Source organism: Miniopterus natalensis, chromosome 4 (genome assembly GCF_054644295.1).
Source record: "Miniopterus natalensis isolate mMinNat1 chromosome 4, mMinNat1.hap1, whole genome shotgun sequence".
NCBI classification, from domain to species: domain Eukaryota; kingdom Metazoa; phylum Chordata; class Mammalia; order Chiroptera; family Miniopteridae; genus Miniopterus; species Miniopterus natalensis.
In genome coordinates, this window is record NC_142084.1 from 27,263,318 (window position 1) to 27,288,591 (window position 25,274).

A 25,274-nucleotide genomic window follows, 5' to 3' on the forward strand; every position below is an offset into this window, starting at 1 on the left:
ATAATGTTTTATCAGCTATGTGGACATCACCTAGCCCAGTCAAAGTGACAAATAAAATTAACCATTACAGCAGGGAATAAATGTCCTTCCACTAGACATAATTCATCTGCATGTTATTGTTTATTGTATTAGTCTGCTAGGAATGCCAAAACAAAATAGCACTGATGGGGTGGTTTAAACAGCAGAAATTTATTTTCTCACAGTTCTGTAGGCTAGAAATCCAAGATCAAGGTCCTGGCAAGGTTGATTTCTGGCGAGGTCTTTCCTTGACTTGTAGATGACAGTCTTCTTGCTATGTCCTCACAGGACCTTTTCTCTATGTGCACTCTTTTTTTATAAGGACATCAATCCTATTGGTTTAGGACCCCAACTTACGAGCTCATTACACCTTATTTACCTCCTTAAAAGGCCCATCTCCAAATGCAGCCACATTGAAGGTTAGAGTGCTTCAACATAGGAATTTAGAGGGAAACACAATTTAGTCCATGATAGTTATCTACAACTTAAAAGGGCTGTAAAGTTGCTCAAAGACAATGGAAGGCACAGAGAGCCCATAGAATCAGATAACCTAGACAATGCCCAATTTTCCATTGAAGAGATTTAATAATCTTTTTTGTTCCTTTAAAAGTTTTTCACATTTCCCCCTACAATTTAAAAAATGAATTTGTTAGTCTCATGTTTATTTATCTGAATGAATTTTACAATATTGTATGGTTTTAAAATTGTGCAAGAATTTAAACTAGTGTTATTTAAAATTTTAAAATGTGGTTAGGAAAATTTTACATCATTTTACTATATGTTTCCATCCAGGAACACTTGTGGGTTTTTTTTAAGCTGTCATTAAATTTTTGTACTTTTCATTATTTAAATTATGAGCAATTTTTATTAATTCCAACATAATTTATTGTGGTATTGTGAGGGAAATTCCTCTTCCCTTTATAGTTCCTAAATAGTCATCACTGGAACCTAGTAGTTTTTTATTTTTATTTATTTATTTTTAATATATCTTTATCGATTTCAGAGAGAGGAAAGGAGAGGGAGAGAGATAGAAACATCAGTGATGAGAAAGTCATTGATCCGCTGCTTCCTGCACACCCCTGAATGGGGATCGAGGCCACAACCCCGGGGCATGTGCCCTGACCGGGAATCGAACCCGATCGCCTGGATCCCAGGCTGACGCTCAATGGCTGAGCCACGCCCGGTTGGGCTAGTAGTTTTTTTAAATAATGAGCTCTGTATTCCTTATCTTACAAAACTCTCCTATTGGTTCTATTTTTCGGAATTATTGTTATTTTCCTATTCACTCTTATAATTGGGTAAATTGAGAATGTAAGTAATTTGAGTGCTAGTGGTTAAGCTGAGAGCGAGTTGATTGCATCTAAGAATAGTGTGTCTGTGTGTGTACAAGTGAGTGTTGGGAGGGGCTGGTTAGGAACTTGAGACAACTGTCTTAATGATGTCTTCTTGGAATTAATACTGTTTGTCTTGGAGACCTAGAATCCCAGAGCTGAATTAATTATTTCTTGTGACATCTCCTCTCCTGGTTTTGGTAGGAACTAGGAAACAAGGGGTTATTGTGCATGGAATGCAGTTCCACAAGATCTGTGGGCCATTAGCATACACATTACTTAACAGTGTGTAGCTATTCCCAAAATTTCTGGATACTACTGTGCATAAATGTAGATGTAAACAAAAGCCATCTCCATCTTTTCGTCCTTTCAGGCTATGACCAACCTCACTGTCCTTAGCAAGCATAGCAAAGCTTTCCAGTTTATGATTATCTGTTTCTTAAAATGTAGCCATAAATATTTTTGTTAGTAGCATATGGTAGGGCATGACAATGGATATAAATATCCTGGAGATACTATGACCACCAGGAGGTATGGCCCCTGGCACTACAGCGTTCTTTGTCCCTTTGTCTTCCCAATCACTAGTACCTGAATTATATTATAAAAACTCTACAGTAACAGGAGTCTTTAGCAGAGGATAATTTGTGCAAAATTGCTAGGCCAAGTCTTCTGCTCTCACCCAATCTTTCCTTCAAGTAAAATACCCTACAATAAAGTCTGTTATATTCTATGGAGTTGCCTGCTTTGCCTTGCAGTCTGAAGTTACCTTTTTGTTACAGTGGCCATTACACCTTTGCCCCACTGTTGGAGATCCTGTTAAAAAATATTTTGACTTAGATCTTACTCCTTTGCTCTTGGAATATTCAGGTTTCTGCAACACAGTGTTCAAGGCTTATTCAAATACGCTTTGCTTCAAGATAATTGGTAACCTGATGAATGTGTTGAATGAACTCAAAAAGCGTCTGGAGGCTTTGGCTAGAAATAAATGATAAAGATTTATCCAAGAGCCTTAGGGTGTATAAACCAGAAACACAATTAGGCAATACCCAGAATATTCCAAACAAGAGAGAAAAGCTAAGAGTTCTTATAATAAAGAAGTACATTCTTGAGAAGAATCAGTCCTGCGTTGTTAGTCTCTGGACTGGACCAAGACGGTGATCCTCTAGACGACCGCTGTCTGCATAATGGATGTCGGGTGGTCTGGGATACAGGAACATTCTTTCCTTAGTCTTTTGGGGGGTAATCAGAGGGTTATCTGGTGGTTTGATGACATGGGACTGGAAAGTTCAGCAGTTTAAGTTCCCAGGCTAGTTAAAACAGGAATAGATTTGGTTCCTCCTGCCTCAGCCTACTTGATTTTAGTAATTTAGCAGCTTGACTATAATGACTCCATTTTATTTCTTCACTCTCTTCCTCAAGGGCTACAGTAGTGGTAAGCATTCCTTGGGATGCCTACAGAGATCGCCTGGAAGGGAGCTGTCTTAACAGATTTTCAAGGCAGATGAAACCTGCCCAGTTCAGAGAGAGATGGCAGAGAACATACACCAGCCCAGAGGATAGTATGCCTGGTTTGAAAGCTCCAAATTACTCCTAATGAACATCCTAGAAATGCATCTGGAGCTAAGCCCCTCTTGGAGACTTATGAACAAATGCACTCGTGGGTGATTTTTGAAACCAAACATGTTCCTAAATAGAGGAACTTCTGTATCCTCACCTCTTCTTGGAAGCTTTCCCTAACCCCTGCCTGCCCCCAAGCTGCCTTACCCCTCGGCTAAAATCTCACTTCATTTTACTCCCCTGTGGTCTTGACACTCTCCGGTGGTACTTGCGTTGCTCACGCCCCATTGTCTCCGTCCCTGAGCCAGAAGATCCCACCTCCGCAGGGCGTCTCCCACCGCGCTCACCAAAGGCTCTGCACACTGTGCGCGCTCAGTATATGGAGTTTTATGGGCGCATATTTGACTAATCTGTAGTGCCTGTTATATTCTACCGAAAGCCACCAAAGTGCAACTAGCTTCAATTCTGTAGTTCGGGATTTTCACAGAACTGTCCTGTCTAGGGTTAGTGACACTTGAGGAATGAGACAGTAACACGCGGCTATCAGGATAAGGATCTTCATCTTCCCACGTTGCCTCCCTGAGGGTGGGTTGGCAAAGGAAAACCTTTCCTCTCAGCAACCAGCCCGCTCCCCAACTCAGGCCTCTTTCTCTCCTTTTGCTGGCAAACGACTTCAGCCTGTGCCTTCAATTTGAACAGTGTGTGTCCCGCGCCTCCCCCCTCTCTTCTGGCCATTGGAGATGTTCAAAACCTATTCCGACACAGGAGCCCACCCCCAATTCTGCTTTCTCTACGTCTTGGGGGTGGACATAGTTTCCCCGCACAGAAACGCAGGCGCTGGGAAAGGACGGGGGAGCCAGTTGCGTTTAAACTTGGAAAGGTCGAGTCCCGGCTGGCGGCGCCGCAGGAGCTCAGCCGCGCGCAGAGATACCGAGCGTGGTGCGGCGGCGCGGCGCCGGGGCGACCTGGGGGGGAGCAGCCGGGGGGAGCCCCGGAGCGCCCCGCACCGCCCCGCCCCCGCCGCGCTCGGCCCCCCGCGGCCGACCTCCGGCGCTTGCGTGCTGCGGCCGGAGCGGGCAGGGGGCGGTGCGCCGGGAGGGCGGAAGCGGCCGCGGGGGTGGTGGGTGTCGGGGGTGGAGAGGTAGAAGATGTGACGCCACGGCCCGGCCGTGCCAGAGCGGCGGACGCGGTGCCCGCGGCTGCAACCGGTCCCGGGCGCTGCAGCGGGAGGGAGGCGGCTCTCCCGAGAGTGGCGGCCGCGGAGACTCCGAGCCCCAAATCCCCGCTCCCGGGCCGCCCGGCTCCCCGCGCGCCGGGGCCGGCGGAGAGGGCAGGGCCGAGCGGCGCGAGGCTGGGGACCCGCGGGCGCGGCAGCGCGCCGCCGGGCGGGAGGCTGGGGGGCCGGGGCCAGGGCCGCGCCTCGGAGCGGGTCCGAGGCCGAGGCCGGGGCCGCGGGGCGGCGGCTCCCCGCGCGGCGCCAGGGGCTCGGGGACCCCGGCAGGGCCCCGGTGGGGCCATGGCCGCCGGGAGCATCACCACGCTGCCAGCCCTGCCGGAGGACGGCGGCAGCGGCGCCTTCCCGCCCGGCCACTTCAAGGACCCCAAGCGGCTGTACTGTAAAAACGGGGGCTTCTTCTTGCGCATCCACCCCGACGGCCGAGTGGACGGGGTCCGGGAGAAGAGCGACCCGCACAGTAAGTTCTGGCCCGTCCCACCTCCAGCTCCTGGGGCTTCCACTTTGCTTCATGCCAGCCTCCGCAGCCTCACCCCACTTCCATCTCCTAGGGTGCACCCTCCTCTCCATTCCAGCACCACTTCCATTCCTGGGGTGCCCCCTCCGTTCCAGCTCCCCCGGCTTCCATCTCCTGGGGCGCCCCCCGCCGCTCCATTCCAGCACCACTTTCATCTCCTGGGGTGCCCCCCTCGGTTCCAGCTCCCCCGGCTTCCATCTCCTGGGGTGCCCCCGCCGCTCCATTCCAGCCTGCGCGCTCCTCCTTCTCTTCATTTGGACCCAGTGGGACTGCGGTTTCTTTCCTCGCGGCCCTTCACGGTTTCAGGTTCACCGCCCGCCGCCTTCTGCCCGGGCTGCGGTGTCGGGTTAAGCGCCCCTCGGGCTTTGGGGTGCCAGTTTCCCTGTAAACCGGCCCCCTGGGCGCGGAGCCGCAAGGCGCGCGGCCGGCTCCCTTCTCGCCGACAGCTTGTCGCGCCGGGGATGCCAGCGGCGAGGAGAGATGTGTCCTGCCCCCAAGTCGCGACCCTTTCTCTGTCAAACGCGCGCGATCCCCGGGGCGAAGACCGAGGGGACGCGGCGGAATTAGACTTTCTTTTTTGGAAGAACACCTTTCGGAATCGCGCCCTAAAATTCCGATCCGGTGGGACCCAGGCAGCTGGCACGCAGCTCTCACCCATCCATTGCCCCCCCACCCCCCCGAATTGCCGAAAGCTAAAAGAGCAAAAAAAGCCAGGGAATCGGTTAATAAAATGCGCAGATCTTTGTTTCAATAGTGAGAAAAACTACAAAAATTTTATCTTCCACCTGCAGTGATTAGCTTCGGGACCTCGAGCCGTGTCCCCTCCCTGAAGCGGGGATGGCATCTAGCTTGCATCAGGGTTGAGGAGCACGTGAGAATTTATGATGTCAAGTATGTTTGCCAGTCTACACTTTTGTGTTCTGAAAAATAACCTGTTTATGGTTATAGAAATAACTGCGGAAATCATTGGTTGTCAGACTTTAGGCTGCAGGGGAACGACCTGGAGGGTTTGTTACAACCCATTGCAGAACCCGGACTCCCGGAGTTGCTGACTCCTTAGGTCTGGACCTGGGTCTGATCATTTGCTTTTCTGAGGAGTTCCCAGGCGATGCTGACCTGGGACACACTTTGATGGCGCTGGTCTAGAGCAGAGAATGAAAAAGGCATGAAATAGGCTGATTAATAACACTATTGGAATTGATGTGACAGAAATAGGGTCCAGACATATTTTAACTAATCCTGTAGGGTAGGTAAAACACCTGTGTTAAACGCTGTCTGGCGTTCCTTACCTCAGCGGTTTCAGGTGGAATCTGATCCCCTATTTACCTGAGAAAGGTCCAGCAGGACCCCAGAGCTCCAGTCTGTAGAAGTTAGTCTTTATCTTATGAAGCTAATGAATGTCATTCACTCTGAAACGAGGGGGAGGAAGCAGGGAAAGCTGTGCAACCAAACCTGCATAGACGAAGGACAGGGAAATGTGCTTTTAGAGTAGTTGCGTCCTAGGCCCTGGCAGGGTAGCTCAGTTGGTTAGAGCATCGTTCGGATGTGCCAAGGTTGTGGGTTTGATCCCTGGTCAGGGCACATACAAGAATCAATCAATAAATAAGTAGAACAACAACCACAAAAATAGAGTAGTTGAGTCTTCATGGGTTCTAAAGTGGCAACCAGCAAAAGGTGCAGGTCCTTAATTTTTTTTCAGGCCTGCCATAATTTAAAATTTTATCAGCCACTTAACATTATCTAGACAAACTGAAAAGATGCTTATAAGGCAATATATGGGTTAGTGCTGTTTCTCTATCTTGATAACTCGCATGTTTGAAACCTGTTCCACAGTTGTTTGCTGGGCTGGCTCAGCTGATGAGGGTCAGTTGCAATATAGGTCCCAGTTAGTTTTATAATTTTCCAGTAGCACAAACTGTTCATGAAAAAAAAAGGAGCCCGTTATCTGACTAGAAGACAGAAAAACTCTCCTTTAGATTAGGTTCACATTGGGCCTTCTCTTAGCCTCTTTTTTCCCCTCAGATACTTCGTTGCGGAATCAGATTTTTTCTTTGAAGCCTTGGATGCCGGGTTTCCATTAGAATAACAGTGTAGGAGCTCATTAGTGAGGGCAGTTCTAAATTGCATACCACATTACCAGCCCTGTAAAAACTACTGTTTTCTTCCCAGATGTGGGTTGGGCTGTCATTTTTGTCATCTTATTTTAACTCTGGTTCTCAAGTGGGGGTGATTTTGCTCCCCAGGGAACATTTGGCAAGGCTTGGAGACCTTTTGGTTGTCATACCCCGAAGGGTGCCACTGACATCTGGAGGGTGAGGCTAGATATTGAACATCTGACAGCCCACAGGATACCTCCGTACCCCAGCAAAACATTTTCTGACCCAAATGTTAACAGTGCTAAGGTTGAGAATCCCTGCCAACTTGATGACTAGCTAAAGACATGATCAAAGTGAAGAGGAGAGTACTTACCCAGATTTGTGGAGAGTACTGATTTTTAAAAAATCTCCTTTTATTAGGCTATAGACTGACAAGAATATAGACCTGAAAATGATGAATTTAGGCCACTTCTGTGTAGCCCAACATGGACATAAGTTTAAGTTCAGTATATTTTGCTGGCATGTCAAAGGCGTGTCAATAGTTGGCCAAAGAGGAGGAGACTAATGGGAAAGACATAAGAAAAAGTGAGTGTGGACATGCTCTAATATTCTCTCAGGCACGTCTCCAATTCCCAGAGCAAACACAACTGACCAGCATACATGGATAAGTGTTAGTGGTTGTCACCGTTTCCCATTGATTATGGCTCAGATGTCTAGACCTGTGTGAAAAACCCATTCCTGAAACTGTTTTATCCAGTTGACCAGAAAAACCTGTCACTGGGGATTGATTCCTTTGGGATTGAATCTTTCTGTCCTGATGTCTCCTAAAATACAAACACCTTTGAAAGGAAGAATTCAGCTATTACCAGGTTTTAATTTTTAGTGTGACTTAAATTGTGATGCAGTTTCTTCCCCAAAAGCTGACCGGAAGGACTGGAATTTTGGAGGAATGCTTTGAAGACTGGCATACATGTGGGGTGCCAGTGAAGTGTGGGGGACATGGCTCAGGTACTGAAGAAGAGACAGGACAGGGGGACAGAGGCAGACATGAAGGGGAAGGTAGTAGATGACCGAACCCAGCCTTTTTCACTTCTCAGTGTGGCTGTAGCTCATCTTTGCTTCACCTGGGTGTTTGCTTGTGTGGTTTCACTCAAAAGGGCCCATATTCCTGCCCTTTCTCCTAGTCGTGGGAGAACCGTCTTTGAGTGAGCGTCTTGATGAAAGCAAGTTGTGGTGACAGTCTGGTCCCCCAGCGCGCCGTACACCCGCCTTCCTCTGGGCGTCCTGGATATCTCGACAGGCCTCTTCCAAACGTCCATGGAGATGGGTAAGGTGAAGTGTATTCTCCATAGCTGTGAACCCTGTGAAGACATTCAGGAGACAGAACATTTTATTCTGAGTAGCGCGTACAACATGCGGTGGAGTATAGTGAGATGTATGCTGCTTGTGTACATTTTAGCATTAAATGTGTTCCAGATGCTCTTATTGAGGGAAGAGTGAAGGTAGTTAGAAATGCTGGGTCTACCCTCTGGCTTCTCTCAGGAGGTGACTGCCTGTCGCTACATTCCTCTGCCTCCAGGCCGAAGAGGACACTGAGACTGGGAAAGGCTGAAGCCCTCCCACTTCCCACTCCTGTGGACCAGGATGGATCCTGGTGGGCCTCACACCCTGCCTGCCCCCGCCATGGCACAGTCGCCATGCAGCCTCGACCATAAAACCATGCACTCGTGACATTCAGAGGGAGGCTTCAGACCTTCTGGTTCACTGATCTCGCTTTGTAGAGTAAGATGCCGAGGTTCACCTGCCTGTTTTCTCTTAGATCCTCTGAACGAGCTTCTTGCCCACCTGGCCCCTTGCCTCATTGCTCTCTTCTATTCAGTCAGAGCAAGCACCCTCTGGGTCCCCCTTTGTAGGGTCTTCTGTTTCAGGATACTAGCAGCCAGCCCCTCTTCCTAGTCCACAGGCTGCCTCTGGTTGGATTCCTGGGGTAGTAGATAAAGCCATCTTTATTTCTCTTCCTTTATATAAATGGAACCATTGAGTTCATGACACCAGATTCTCTCCCCCCACCTTTTTGGGTCATATCTGGCAAGTGGATCCCACTGATTTGCCTTAATAAGCATGGTATTTACTGTGATGCTATTTGTGTGCAGTAAACAAATGAAGTAAGAATCTAATAGCTCATTTGATGGTGGAAATCATGTAATCGGTGCAGCAATGAAAGGACAATTCATGAGTCATGGATATTACCACACCTTAGGAGCCTTGAAAGATGAGTGTGGTGCCAAGTGACTTCAGCCTAGAGAAGGCAGTATCCCCTTGTGACATGCCCTGCGGGCCCTCGCTGTGTTTATAAAGCAGCCATTATGTAATTAGATTTTGATGGTGGTGTAACAACCAGCTTCTAAGTATTTTCATTTTGATTTATGTTACCACTTTAAATGGATGGCCATGATTTGGAAGTTTAATTTAAAAATAAAATATTACAGATGTAATAATCAAAACAAGAACCATCCTTTGTACATTATTATTGTAAAATTGACCTCATTCATCTCCACGCTGATTCTCAGAAGTGGAACCATTGACTGGATTACACTAGAAAAGAAAAGGCGATTTAAGGTCTCACATTATTAGAATTGTTATTGACAAACCACAAGATGCCTGTGCAGCAGGACAGTGACTACCCTTGTGCCGTGGCCTCTGCGTGCTTTTCCAGTTCCAGTGTTTGCTGCTTTCCCTGCGCCCTGCTCGGGCCCCTTGTCCTGAGGCACCCAGGCGTCTGTAAGAAGGCTGGCCTGGGAAGAGGTAGAGAAAGCAGATCCCCGTGTTGAGGTGCAAACCTAAAACTCATCACCGTGTTCTAGCCAAACAACTATACTTTGTTCTATTTTGTTGTTGAGCTTGTCATTTTCTGCACTCTGTACTCAGGGACCTGATCGCGCACTTAAATTATATGTCGTCAGTGCTCCTAATGTTTAATGCTTGGTAGTTTGGAAGATAATTCGGTACAACAGTTATCAGTGTAAAATTTTCATTGTATGGTAGGAAGTGGCAGTTGTGGCATCATGACTTTCAACGTCCCCTGTTGTATCTGTTGTTAGGTTGGCTACTGCATTCTCCTTTGCTCTCTAGCTCTCCCTCTAAGCCAGGTTATTTGCAGCCACAGGAACGTAGGAAAGGACTAAAAAGTGGTGACTCCCAGAGAACCTCACCCACTGAGCCATGGACTATGGTTCTTAGAAGCCAGACCATTCCCTTCAAAATCCTAAGGGATATTTTTAGTTTGAGGAAATTTGGAGTACCTGGAGGCAACAGACAGCCAATATCCAGTGTTTAATTTATGTCTCATCCCATCTGTCACCCTTCCTGCACAGGGTGGCTTTTGAGTTGATCAGTGTGTCCTTAAAGCTTACTCATTCATTTACAGAAATCCGGTGTCTGTGTATTAGTATTTTCAAAGGGCTACTTACTTCTCCATGTTAACTTACCCTCTAGATGGAATTATCCCATAGAATTCTGAAATGAAAGGTTCACAGGTTTTCAAGATATTCTGGAGATCAAAACAATGAAGAGGAGGTATATAAATATTGAGTGTTATGTTCCAGGTATAACTGAACTGTTGACAGGAATCTTCCGGGTTTAATTTATAATTAAACTATACATTAATTTATAATTAAAATTTATAATAAACAATAACTCAAATTAGACAAGAAAGAAGTGTGTGTGTTTTTGTTCGTTTTTAAATGTATTTTTATTGGTTTCAGAGAGAGAGGAAGGGAGAGGGAGAGAGGGAGAGAAACATCAATGATGAGAGAGTCATTAATCGTCTGCCTCCCGCACGCCCCCTCCTGGGGATCGAGCCCGCAACCCTGCTTGTGCCCTAACCCCGAATCGAACCTTGATCTCCTGGATCCTAGGTTGTTGCTCAACTGCTGAGCCACGCCGACTGGGAAGAAGCATGTGTGTTTTTAAAGGGACTTTGTATAGAGTAGTCATGATCTGGCTAGCTTCTGTGAGTGGGTTATTCTCTGTTCATAATGTGGGCACTTCGAGAAGATGCTGGCACCTTAATAAGGTAGGAACCATGACTTCTCCATATAAATAACATCATAAAAGGCTTGTACCTTTTACTCATGGAGTGCTCACTAAATGTCAGTGGGTGATGGAAATGTTCTGTGTGGATCTTCCTGTGGAATAACTACTCATGGGCCATGCTGGGAACAGCTTGGTGGAGGATTATCATTCTCTTGGTGTAGTAACATGTGCATTGAGACACTTGGTCAGTCTTAATGAAGATGATTATATGTAAAAAGTTATATTTGTGAAATATTTGGGGATCTCAGAGGCTGGCTATTAGCATTTCTTAGGCTAATTTATAGAAAGATGAATCATTTTTTAGGAAAGTTGAAAACTCTCATGAGGAATTCTGTTTTCTTTAAAGAGCATTTCAGAGTTTTATGACTTCCTGTGTGATGTAAAGTTCCTCAGGTGCGCGTGCATTGCTCATTCATTCTTTCTTGTGGCCATTATCCTGGAATCATTGCATCAGCTTTTCTCTTTTTAACTCTGGACTCTGCTTAAGTCTTTCTGGGCCCCAGTGTGTTCCAGTTTCATCACATGTCTGTATCCTATTTGTCATCTTTGTTCTGACATTTGGCACTATATTGCCTGTCCCTGTCTTGGGAATTCCCTGGCTCTGTTACACCACATCAACCTGGTTTCCCCCCCCCCACACACCCACACCCAGCTGTCTTCTGATCTCTCCTTTTGGTCTTTGACTTTCCTGTCCTCATGCACAGTGGCCACTCAAAGAATGTTTAAGTCCAACATGTGCCCAATAAATGAGCAAAGTATTTGAACTTCCTCTCTGACCTTCTTTTCAAATTCTCCTTTCCCCTGAGCCTTTAGTTGGGCTGTTCCCTTGAACTCAAAAGTCCTCTCAGTCCCCTTCTCTCCTGTTAGTCCGAGCTGTGCTTTGGGCCCCATTTCTTTCACGCCACCCTGTGCCCGTCTTTCCTTCCCTGTGTGCTATCTAAAAATTCAAAGAGCTTGATGTGTTTTAATTTCATGTCCCTGTGTTTAACTGGAAATTCCTAGTTGGTAAGGATTTTTTGTAAAGAAATTCAAACCACATTACCTGGCAGTCATGTACTCTTCTGCTCTGAGGGCCTGAGACGAAATTACTTGTCCCAGGAGCCCCTTCGCTCCATTGCTGAATAAAGGACCAGGCGGAGGCCCATGAGGAGGTTCAATCTCTCTTTGTCAAATGAGCTAGAACTGTAAATAATAAGCTTAAATACTTCAGTATGAGGCACGCAGAATGGATGCATTGAATATGGCATCATTGTAGTTCTCTCTGCAGACCCCTTGAAGCAATACAGATAAAACACAGTCATTTGTTAGGCTTACTTTTTACTGTGGAAGGTTTTCTTTTCAGCTGTTGAATAACATCAGTATTTCTAGCTAATTCCAGAACTAGTAATAATCCTCTAATTCAGGAATGAAGATCTAAGAATCCATACTTGAATAAAACACTTTAATCTGTAAATCTCTCTCTCTCTCAAGTCTCAAACCAGTGAATCATTTAACAAATTGGTATTAAGAGCTGTCTGGGACCATTGTTTGTATCCTTTTTGGCTGTGAGGAAATGACACAAATCGTTTCACCCTGCTGTTCATTCAGATTTATGAGCCAGTCAGTATTCATCACAACAATCTGAAAACTCTTAAAAGGACAGAAATTGTGTGACGAAGTGAGTCATAGTCTTTGTGATGTGATGTCTGCAAGGATGGGTGGGAGAAATCGCCCAATGACTCCCCTCTAAGCTGAATCATTTTGCAAATAGAAAACAATTCGTAGGTTTTTAGGTGGTCATTACATAAATAGGAAAGGAAGACAGGAAGAGAGTCAAATAATACCTTCATTTAAAACATTACTTTTTGAAATGTTATCACTTGCTGAATAGTCTGTTTTGAATTATAAACTAAATCTCTCTACTGGCTAATAGTGTATATCTTTTAATCTAACACCTGCTGTATATCTTCTTTATATATTTATATAAACTTTAAAATTAATTTTGTTACTTTCTTGCCTAGATTTCTTTTTTATTCTCCCTTGTCATATGACCTTTTTCCTCATAGCTGTCTCTAGCCTTGGCTCATTTGAAGATGGTGTGTGTGTGTGTGTGTGTGTGTGTGTGTGTGTGTGTGTTGTGGGGAGTGTAGTGTCATTTACTCACTGTCTGGATGACTGCTTAAAATGGATGGGGACACAAGAGAAGAAGGTCCCTTTGGTCCTGGTAATTCTAATTCTGGGATGGTATAATCTTGCATTTTGCATGATTGGTCCTCCTTTGTCACTTTTCATCTTATTAGAAACAAAAGTTTGGAGAGCCTTTGAGTCAGATTTAATCTTTAAATATAAAATTGTTTGTATTTCTTTATCTTCTTTGGGGTAAGACATTTGTCAAAAAATTATGTGAAAAGAGATATTCTATTTTGAGTGTGTTTCTAAGTTTAGAAGTTGTTACATACATTACTGTAAACTCCATAATTTTGTAATGGGAATGCAATGCAAGTGAGACTGGGAGGGCAGTGTCGCTAACTGGTTTCATAGAGGATATTAATCTGTACAGACGACATACACAGCAGGTGTTGGTTTAAGAAATATTGAACTACAGGAACACCTCCAGCTGGTACAGGATGGGCCACAGATCATTTTGGAAGGGGGGTATTAAAGCCAGCCGTGAAGTAGTCATGCACTCTGTCCAGCCTTGGCCAGACACCTAGGGAGATTGCCATAGTGAATAGCAGAGTCCCTGTCCCTTGCAGTAGGGGAAGGGCCAGTTGTTTGGCCTTCACCACTGTATTCCTAGGACTTCAGTATTTACTGAGTAGTTATTGAATAAATGAATGAATGAATGAGTGAATGAATGAAATTTTTGAAAACATGCTGTATGTTAGCTTCACAAATAGTTACGTTTAATCTCGATTACAAACTTGTGAAGCAAGTATCATCATCCTTATCTTCCCGATAAGAGAATAGTTTTCGCTGTTGGCTTTCAAAACACAACCTCTGCCTATGACAGCAGCACATAATGAATTGCGAGCTGCAGACTTCTTAGTGTTTAGAATACAGGTTCATGGCCAGAATTCCAGAAGGACAGTATAGCAGAAATTTGAACAGAAATAGTGATTTTAACAAATGATTTAGGCTTTCCTCAGAGACTTTGCCATCTTTTCTTCCACCCCTTTATTACATTCTTTTTTTTTACTTAGAAAATATTTCTGCCATGATTTAGAATAAAACAGGTTTTTGATATTTAAGGGTTGCTTTGTGAAGAACTCAGGGGTTTTTATGCGGCGTAGACAAAAGCAGAGAGAGTTAGGATGTGGGCGAGGGTAAACACTGGAAGAATGGAGGGAACCTTGGAAGTGGGGTCTGGAGGACCAAAATGCAGGGGCTGAGGGCATGCAGAGACGCAGAGTAACGGAAAGGGTCTTTTAAAAAGGTGGTTTGTTTGTGTTTGCTTGCTTGTTTGTTTTTTCTAAATCCCTTCACCTTTTTCACGAAGTCCCCCAACCCCCTCCCTTCTGACAGCTCATAGACACAAACAGCACCGTGGCGATCACCAGAGAGGGAGGGGGAGGGGAGGGAGAAGAGGGCTCAGGCAGGATAAATGGTGACGGCAGGAGGCTTCACTTGGGGTGGTGAACACATAATGCAGTAAGCAGATGATGCAGTATAGAATTGTACACCTGAAACCTGTATAATTTTATTAACCAATGACATCCCAATAAATTCAACTAAAAATGTATCTACAGTATATAGTTAGCCCTTTCCAGGAACTTTAAGATAGGCTCACTTTTTAAGGACATGTGCAAGATTAAAAACTTAGACCTATTTTATTTTAATCTTCTTCACCAAGTGAGTCAACCAGTAATGTTTGAGTTTCTACTATGTGAGAAAATAAAGATCAAGATAGACAAAGAGATGTCAAAAGAGCATTTACACACATCCAGAGACACATCTAGAATAAACTCTTTTCTTGAAATCACTTGCCCCCTTTTTGTACTTTTTTAAAGAAAATACTTCTTTATTTAAAAAAAAAATGTTTTAAAATATGTTTTTATTGGTTTAGAGAGAGAGGGAGGGAGAGGGATAGAGAGATAGAAACATCTGTGAGAGAGTCATTGATCGGCTGCCTCCTGCACGCCCCCTACTGGGGATCGAGCCGGCAACCCGGGCATGTGCCCTGACTGGGAATCAAACAGGTGACCTCTCGGTTCATGGGTCGATGCTCAACCACTGAGCCACCCTGGCCGGGCAACTTCCTGTATTTTTAAGTGTCATCTCTGTCTTCCATGCCAGCCAGCTCCATCTTGGAGTACATTTCCAGCCTTCATTTTCCTTGTCCTCCCTCCAGCCCGTGCGTGTCACTCCTGGTGACCTTCTCATGCGTGCTGGCTCGGCCTCCTTACCGCAGCTGCTCTGGTCCTGTCCTGACTGTTGCAGCTGCCTCCTGACCGACGCGTCTGTATTAGTTAGCTGCAGCTGCCATAGCAAAATCCTACGGGCCGAGTGGCTCCAACAGAAATGTGTTTGCTCACAGTTCTGGAGGCTTGGAGTCTAAGATTATGGTGTCGGCAGGTTAGGTTTCTTCTGAGGCCTCTGTCCTTGGCTTGCAGATGGCTGTCCTTCTGTGTACTCGCACAAAGTTCCTCTTCTTATAAGGACAGCAGTCAGATTGGGTTAGGGCCCACCCTAATGGCCCCATTTTAACTTAATCACTTCTTTAGAGGCCCTGTCTCCAAGTACATCATTTTCTGACGCCCTCAGGGCTGGGTTTCAGTATATGCATTTGGGATGTGAGGGATGCAGTTCAGCTCCACACACCGTCTAATCAACTGGCTGTTGTTCTTTGACAGGACAGTCTTTCCTAAGAGCAGCCCTGGTTATGTAATTCCTCTCCTCAGAGAAACACTACAGGCCAGTCTCCTGGTACACACATTGCTTACAGATGTGGGTGCTGTTGAAAGTATAAGAATTCTGAAGAAAAGGAGTTACCAGCAAATGGGTGGTTGTCATGGATATCAAAAGTGGGATAAATTGGTTTTCTGGAAACTATAGCTAGGTAGTAAGCTTGATATGCAGGTCCTTGGGAAGAAAAATTCTAAGAGGCTTGAGAATACAGAGAAAAGATAGCACAGTAAGTGGTAGATTGGGTAATAATAGAATGGAAGAGTAGTAACCTACATAGGCTTTATATGTTGATTTCAGTGGAATATCTGACCAAATTTCTCCTGACAACCTTCTACAAAAGAAGTATGCTTTCCCTGGCCAGGTAGCTCAGTTGGTTGGAGCGTCATCCCGATTGGCCAAGGTTGCGGTTTCCATCTGCGGTCAGGGCACATACAAGAATCAGCTAGTGAATACATAAATAGGTGGGACAACGAATCGATGTTTCTCTCTCCCTTCCTCTCTCTCAAATCAATATAAATAAATAGAAGTACTTTTTCTCCAGGAGTCTAGTTTTTTTCATGTTTGGGCTTTTTAAGCCAGGACCCGAGGACCGTATCACTTTTAATGAACTGGAATTATGTTCTCTCTCTAAAAGGTAAAACAGTAAGATAAAGAAAATTGATGATATGGGTTTATTATCATGACCTAAAAGTATTATTACCAGACAGCTGACCCTGTTATTAATTACCACCAAAAAGTGATACTTTAGATTCTTACTCCAAATCAAAACTCTAAATTTTAGGAGACACTTGACCCAATATAGCTAATATCCCCATAAGCAGGAGAATTTAGTTAGTTATTCACATATACATCTTGCAGTTCAACTCATTTTTCTTGGAAGGCACTGCAGGAAATTACATTACTCAAAGTTAGGTATTCTTTTGAGTGTTTTAATGAGATTAGAAAGAAAACCAGTTGGGATCTCTGTTTGGTTACACCTATGTTGAATATTTTCCAGACTTAAATTATTTTTGGCTTGCCTCATGATGCAGAACGGTAGAGCTTATGTTGTAGAATTCTGGGGGATCTTGGCCTTGCCCATGGGTGTCAGCTCCAGAAGTGGGTGGTTGTTCCTGTTAGGCACTTATGGTTTTCTAGAAGGAGCCTAATGCCCACCATGGCTGATCATCAAAGCACATGGTTCTGCTCTCTAGGTAGGCCAGCGGGCAGAACCTTTCACAAGTCCTGCTGCAGGGAATATTTATGGAAGCCTGACTCAAGGATATATGGTACATCTTTCCTGGAAGTTGAGGATTTTAACCTGGGAGGAGCAAGGTCCATGGACAAGCCCTCCTGTATGGAGATGCTGCCTGGGCTGTAACTGGACAGACGTTCATCACCTGGTGACCTGCAATTCAATTTTGAGGCCTCTATTATGGCTCTCCAGAAACAGAAAGAAGAGGAGGAGGGGAAGGAGAATGGAGAGATTTATTTTAAGGGATTGGCTTATGTGATTTTGCAAGCTGGCAGTCTGTCAGGCCCAGAGAAGAGCTGATGTTGTTCAAGTCCAAAAGGCCATCTGCCAGCAGGATTTCTTCTTGCTCAGGGGAGGTCAGTCTTTGTTCTGTTCAGGCCTTCACATGATTGGGTAAGGCCCACCCACATTACTGAGGACAGTCTGCTTCACTTGGAGTCTATCTATTTAAATGTAAATCTCATCCAAAAACACCTTCAAAGAAGCACCCAGAATAATGTTTGACCAAATATCTGGGCACCATGCCTCAACTAAGTTGACAAATAAAATTAACAGTCATAGGGCTCTTGATGGCATACATTCTAGACTGGCCCTGTCTTGGATAGGACCAACTTACTCACTGCAGTGTCCCAAGGACATGGGCTAGAGAGTTCCTGATAGAGCCACTAAAGTGACGTCCTATTCATACTGAGAGGTGTAGTTTTGCTTTGGTCCCCAGGTTACCACTGAGGCCCTAAGTAGGCCTCTCCTTCCATGACTGGTGTTTGCCAGAGAACATGGAGTCTAGCTTCTTTCCTCTTTTCCTACTCTTCCTCCCCCTGCTCCTCTTATAATTGAGATATAATTGCCATATAGCATTGTATCAGCTTCAGGTATACGGCATAATGGCTGGGTATTGTCTATATTGTGAACTGATCACTACATTAAGTCTAGTTAACATCCATCACCTCACATAGTTACAGATTTTCTTTTCCTGTGACAAGAACTTTTAATATCTACTCTCTTAGCAACTTTCAAATACACAGTACAGCATTGTTAACTATAGTCATGCTGTCCATCACATCCCAGGGCTGACTGATTTTATCACTGAAGTTGTGCCTTTTGACCACCTTTACCCATTTTGCCCTCCTTCCTTCCCTCTCCCTCTCCACCTTTGACCACCACCAGTCAGTTCTCTGTTTCTGAGTTGGTTTTTTTTTATTTGTATTTTTATTTTTTAAATATATCTTTGTTGATTTCAGAGAGAGGAAGGGAGAGGGAGAGAGAGAAACATCAGTGATGAGAATCACTGATCGGCCGCCTCCTGCACGCCTCCCACTGGGGACCGAGCCCGCAACCCAGGCATGTGCCCTGACTGGGAATTGAACCCCGATCTCCTGCATTATAGGTCAGTGCTCAACTGCTGAGCCACGCCGGCCAGGCACTGAGTTTGTTTTTAAAGTAGATTCCACATATGTCTGTCTTTCTGGCTTATTTCACTTAGCATAATTCCCTCGAGGTTCATGCATGTCATCTCCAATGGCAGGATTTCCTCTTTTTCCTGGCTGAATAATGTTCCACTGTATGCACATACCACATCTTTATCCATTTATCCATTGATGGACACTTAGGTTGCTTCCATCGCTTGGTTGTTGTGAATAATGCTGCAGTGAGCACGTAGGTGCAAATGTATTTTTGAGATAGTGATTTTTTTTCCTTTGGATAAATACTCAGAAGTGGAATTGCTGGATCATATGGTAGTTTTATTTTTAGGTTTTTGAGGAATCTCCCCCACACTGATTTTCATTAGCTTCTTTCTCCTGGTCCTTTTTCTTCTTCTGACATGTGTGGGTTAGTTTCATTTCTTTAGGATTTCTGAAAACAATCATGATGGTCCTGTTTCAGAAGAAAGGACATTATTAGATTAAACAAACAAAACGACTCCCACCAAGATCACAGTGCTACTCACATGTGGAGACATGTCAGCTGTGGTTGCTCGTGGTCCCGGAAAGGGTCACGGCTATCCCTGGTCTCTGCCAGCTGCTCCACAGGCCTCCTGTTCTTCTCATCACAGAGCTGACCTGGCCTCGGAGCCTGACGCTGAGGACCAGCCAGCAGAGGGGCGTGGAGGCTGCAGTCTGATTACCTAGAACAGGCTGGTTTTGTTTTTTTAAGTCATATTCTGGTCTGTGGTTGGAAATGCCTGTTGCTCTGTCAAAGCATCGTTCCTTGTGGAGGAAGATGACATCCATCAGCAGCAGTGCAGCAGCAGAACTAGGGGCACTTCAGCGGGGGGGCTGTCTGAGCCCCCTGCCAAGTCCTGGGGGGCAGAAGGAAGGCAGGGTGGCCAGCAGATGCCAGCCTGGGAGCTACCTGGGGTGTGAAGGAAAGGGCCACGGGCAGGGTCCTTCCCTGCACTGCAGATGTCCTGGGCCTGCACGCTGGACACTTGAGTCTCCTGACTGGGTATCGTTGACCTCTGTGCCTTGGGTGCAAGGTGCCTGCCCACTGAGAAGCTGAAGGCCATGCCAGAATCCCACCTGATACACAGATTTCAGTGTGCCAATTTATAGCAAAATGGCACCAAATGACAAACTGTCTGGAGACTTAGTTGCTGTAAAAAAAAGATGAATGTGTTGCACTAGATGGTGAGCTTAGGGTGGCGGGCATAGTGTGAGTGGGTACGTTTTCAGGTTTGGGAACATTGAGGGACTTTCTGTCTGTGTGATCAGTGTTTTCTTTGAAGTAGGAGGGAGAGGGGTGAGGCTGTGGGCCGGTCAGCCTGTGGAGCATGGGGCCAGTTTCTGTGGCCTCTGGGGAGAATGGGAGGGGAAAGAGACCTGGGGAGTGCTCACGGTTGTGGAGCACTTGCTGAGAGCCCACCTGATGGTGGGGACCCCATAGCCCTAATCATACCTGCCTGGAGGACTATCATTCCCAGGTGCATTGCACTGTGTCTGTTCAACTGCATGTGCAGGGGCAGAGAAACCAGCTGGTTCTATGGCGCTCGGCTTTAGAAGTGCTGAAATGAAAAAGTGGGAGGCTTGAATGATGCCCCTGAGCTCAGGTTGATGGGGAAGTGAAGCCTCGGAGGTTCAGAACTGGTGGATAAAGTGGGGGAGTCAGCACCCGTGAAGTCATGAGGCTGAAGAGCCAGCAGCCGGTCAAGAGGGTGTATCGAGTTGGAGCTTAAGGGGAATGAATAGTTCTGGAAGATGACACAGCCACGAGAGTGGGCAGTGCATGTCGCTGGATTGAATAAACCAAGAATCTTTGAGGCCAGGTTGTTGGTGGGTCTTCTATATGAACAATGACGTCTTTCAAGATGATGACGAGATGTCAGGTGCCAGATCCCAGAGCTGTCAGTGAGTGACAGTGACCCATCGGTGGATGGCAGCACCAAGGAGGCAGAGAGGGGATGAACCTTGAAGGAGGAAAGGCTTTAGCTTGGTGGCAGGGAAGTAATAGTTGTAGATGCCATTAAGGAAGCCAGAAAAAGGTTTCATATATTCGAGGGAGAGGCCTGATCCCAGCTGAAAATGGTTCAGAAGAATTGGCCGGACCCCAGTGTGGCTGCAATGGCCTGTGGTGACCAGCAGCCCTTAGCATCCTTCTGGTTTAAAAGTTCTTTCCATGAACCTGAAAAAATGCACACCAGGAGTTAATCCCTTATGTTGCCCAGCTGGAAGACTATGCCCAGACTGAATAATCTTTTATTCTTGTGGCAGTTCCTCCAAACTAGCGCTGAGGCAGTGGTGGATGCCTTTATAGATGCCTGGTCTCTCTTACATAGCCTCACGTATCTTCTGGAGGAAGCAGAAACGATAACTGAAGCCAAGGGAGCAGACAGGGTAAGGGCAGCAGAAAGTAGAAGAGGAAAAGGAGGAGAGAGAACCAACCAAATACCCACTCGAGGCCGAGCAGGGAAGATTCCGGCTGAAACAGACTTTCAAATTCAAACTCCCAAGTCATAGTTGCATGGGGCACTTGGCGCCGTCTTCAGGGAGCACTTCCAAATCTGACAAGGTTCGAAAGGAGCAAAAGAAAACACCGTGACGCACTTTCCTGGCCCAGGGGAGGGAAAGACATTCAGTAATTGTGATTTTAGGCTCCTTTTCTGGGAGGGAAGTGTGAATACTAGAGCCAGAAGCTATTTGCTTTATTACTTGTGCACTCTTGTGACATTTCTTTAACTTTATAAGTTATAGCAATGAACTCTTTGTCTTTTTATTAGAAGGAAGAAGAAGAAATAGTATGAGATGATTTTCTTTGGGAAGATAAGACCTCTTACTTGTTGGTATTTTCATTTATTCCCCTGCTGTCCCCCACCTCTGCATCTCTACACAACTCATTGCTTGGAACAAGGCACAATTTTAGCATTAGTTCAACCAGCGATTCCTTGGAGATGACAAATGAGGAAATGACAGGGTGACACGCTTCACATGCTTCTGTGTGGTTCATAGTCCAGACAGAGAGGAGGCTGATCTGTGACCCCAGGCCCTGAGGTGACTGTGGGCAAGCATTTTACCAACCTGGGGCTCTACTTCTTGCCTTTAACTGAAAAGTCTGGACTAGGTGGTTTCTAAGAGCCAAGCTCTAAGGATATCTGAATCAAATTCTGCTGGAGGCTCAAAGAATGAGTTTGAAGAATGGCTGATAAAGTCCTCAGAAGTAGTCATAGCCCAAGGAAAAGAGTATGAACCCAGAAAAGAGGGCACTTCATGCCGAACCTGGCCCCAGAGATGGCCAGAGTGACCTTAAAGCAATGGACATGGGAGGCGAAACTCCCTTAGCCAGAGAGGACTCCGAGTGTAGCTCTGGGAGACACTGCTGGTATCCGAGGTGAGGAACTGGCTTTCTAAATGGGGCCTACAATTAATTCCTTAACTGAAATGTATTGAACAGATATTCTTGAAAGTAGAGAAAAAATGCAAAACTATAGTCAAGTGGTGGTTCTTTCTGGCCCTGCCCTACCCTCAGCCCTCCCCCCCCTCTTGTCACTCCTCTATTAAGGTCATTCTCATGGCTTCATCTTTCACATTCATGCAGGTGACAGGTAGCCCTGAGTCTCATCTGTGCCTTTCTAGTTGTAGGATCTTGGGTAAGTTATTTCATTTCTTTAAATACCAGTTTCCTCATCTGCCAAGTAGGGATACTAGCTAGTAATAGCTACTGTGTTAGTGTTGTAAGTATTGACATAGAATAACATAGGCAGAGTGTTTAGCATATGGTAGTGCCAGATAGGAAGCCCTTACTGGCTGTTAGCTGTGGCTGTTGTGTACTGACTCTCCCTCTGACACTCTTGTGTCTCATCTGTCCTCCAGTGCTTCGGATATGTTATGTAACAAACATCTCCAAAAGTAATGACCTGACATAACCATTTGGTTATTTCTCATGATTCCATGGATTGACTGGTTCAGCTGGATGGTTCTTCTGCTACTAGTTTGGGATTTCGTTTGCAGCTACAGACATGTTGTGGCTGGGACGGGAATAAATGGCTTTATGTGCCTGTCTGCCATCTAGGCAGGGGTACCCGGGAGCCTGAGACTCTTTCTCCATGTGGTCTCTCCATGAGACTAACTTGGGCCTCTTTACATAGTTGCTGGATCTCAAGAGCAGAGGTTCCTAGTGTGCAAGCTCCGTGTCGAAGCACTGTTTATATCATGTTGGCTAATACCCCATTCACCGAATTCAGTCAACCCAGCCCAGGACTAGAGTCAGTATGGGAGAGGCTACACGAAGTGTGACTGTCAAGAGGTGTGGTTCACTGCGGCCACCAAAATAAGTCTGCCACATCCAGATTCCAAGTCCCTACGGTCTGGAAAATACCTTCATATGGACATCACTCTGTGAGCTTGAATCTACTAACTTCCCTTCCAGTCAAACGAGCAATTGGTGGTTTTCTTTGATGAGTGTTGAGCTGGTGCTGGGCCATAAATTGGATGTTCTCATTTTATCAATTTTCTCCCCAGATTATTCCGCATCACTTTTCATATTTCTAAGTGGAAGACCTAAACACAATTTATTTCCCCTTCTTGGTGTTTTGTTTTTTTTTTTAAACCCAAATCCAGGCGTCAGGAAACCCTGGTGTTTATTCCTTGGTTCTGCACCCTCAATGCCACCAGAATCCACATCCCTGTTATCTCACACAGGAACACCTGCAGAGCCTGTCAGGTAGGTTTTCTTTAAACGCCACTTTCAGTCTCTGACGCATTTTTTTTCAAGAGCCCACAGTCTATAGTTCTAATTGCAGGAAACCTAACCTTCCTGCTTGTGTTTCTGAGGCTTTCATTTATTGACCCTACTCCATTGGTACAACTTTTTTCCACTATTGTATGTCACCCAGCCTCCAGAATCAGAGCATGGGGAGGGAAAGCGCCTAATAAGAGAGTCTTAAGTCCATCTACATTACAAATATTTTAGAACACTGAGGGGGATGGAGGAGGCGAAGTGGCCCCAGGGCAAAAACCTGAAGACAGGATGTAAAGTGGAAGGAGTTGATTGTTGCTCTTTGTGTTTTTAAGAGTCAGGTAGGAAGTGTGGGGAATCGGATGTTTCAGGGGATTAGAAATTAGATCCCTTTAATGGAATCCCTTAATTTTTAAAAATCTTGAACTGTCTTTTATTATTGCACTGCTTCTGGCTCAGTTGGGCAGCATGTCGACACAGTCTGGTTTCATTGTTACTGGCGGTGCCAGGGGCTGGGTTCTAGTGCTTTGCTTCACACACAGGGAGTGTCTCATAGTGTTTGTTAGCAGAATAGAAGCAAAACTTAAGTTAAATTCATACTTTTTATAAACTAAAATGAACAACATCAAGAAAGTCAAATAAAAGGATGTATGCCCTGGTTGGTGTGGTTCAGTGGTTGGAGCGTCGGCCTGTGCACTGAAGGGTGGAGGGTTTGATTCCTGGTCAAGGGCATGTACCTGGGTTGCAGCTTTAATCCCTGGCCCTGGTCAGGGTGTGTGCGGGAGGGAACCAATTGATGTGTCTTTCTCACATCAATCTTCCTCTCTCTCTCTCTCTCCCCCCTCCCTCCCTTCCACTCTCTCTAAAAAAAAAAATCAATGGAAAAAAATATCCTTGGGTGAAGATTAACAAAAAAAATAAATAAATAAAAGGATGTATATTCTTATGTATGAAATGGAGAGAGGTGCAGAACTCAGTTTCATGAATTATTTTTATGACATTTGTTAGGCTGTCAGTAGTGGGTGGGGTGAGTGAGGGCCTACCTGCTCACACTGCCTAGGCTCCGGACCTGTTTCTTCTGTAGATGGAGCACACAAAACGCATAAGCAACTTGGAAAGGAAAGCTGTTATGTATATACTTTTAAATCTATAACTTTTTTGGACCAGATAAAATTTTAAAACAGGACATTGAAAAACTAGCTTCCTGTTTATGTGAGGAGACAGCATGCTAAACTGATAGACACAGAAAGGCATTGACTCAGGAAGTTTAAGGGCATATTCTGCAATTCCCAGGCACGGTTTTGATGCTGTTCCTTTCCATTCCAAAGGCATAGTGTTTTTGTGAGACCCGTGATAGTGTTCAACCTCAGCAGTTGGGGTACTCTGTAAGGAAATGGCAGGCATTTTTGAAGACTCTCCTGGCCCACCAGCTTCCAACCCCAGTTTCGAGGGTCCTGTGTTAAAGAGCTCAACTCTCAGTGGTCCATGTAGCTTTATTAACTTGGGCTTCACAGCAGCTGCGCTCTGGGCTGGAGCCGCGATCCTGTCCTATTGAAACCCTGTTTTATCCCTTTGGATTTTCAGCACAACTGAGGACGGTCCCCGCTTCTAACTGGTGACTTGGAGGCGGAGGAGCCGGCTCCAGGCTCCCTGAGCTGGGCGGCTCTGCCATGCAGGGTGCCGGGAGAATTTTCCTTGGGAGGGCCTCCTCAGAAGTCTTGGAGATGGGCCTTGAGCTTTGGCTGGAGCCAGGGTTTTCCACAGCGGAGGCTGCAGTAATGCTCGTCATTGATTGAGGGACGTGCTGCCCGGCTATTTTCATGCGAGTCAAGTAAAAACCGCTCTTGTCTTCAGCCGGCTTTGAAAGGTGTTTTCCTAATGATTTCCCCAGTCAAATGGGATGACCAAGAGAGTGCAGTTCAATGGCTGGAACACTGGGAAGCCCCCCTCCCTGGGCCCTGCTGCCCCCCCAGCTCCTCCTTTCCTGGGGAACACACTTGCGGCTCTGTTTTCTGTTCTGGAGCTGCCTGAATTGTGTGCTTTCTGTAGATGAATGGGCAACGCCGGGAACACAAACAGCTCAGCGAGTTGGCATTCACCCCCAGGGTTCGGCGGGCGACCAACCAGGCTGGTTGCA

The 25,274-nt window shown here is 45.7% G+C and overlaps 1 protein-coding gene across 1 annotated transcript in view; it reads left to right on the top strand.

Annotated features, from left to right (window-relative positions):
* The first annotated feature begins 4,407 nt into the window (after positions 1–4,407).
* FGF2 (fibroblast growth factor 2) overlaps positions 4,408–25,274 on the top strand; it is a 50,046-nt gene continuing 29,179 nt past the window's right edge. The window contains exon 1 of the mRNA XM_016203316.2: positions 4,408–4,600. Within this exon, the coding sequence (XP_016058802.1) occupies positions 4,423–4,600 (178 nt within the window). The 5' untranslated portion in view covers positions 4,408–4,422. The remainder of the gene's footprint in view (positions 4,601–25,274) is intronic.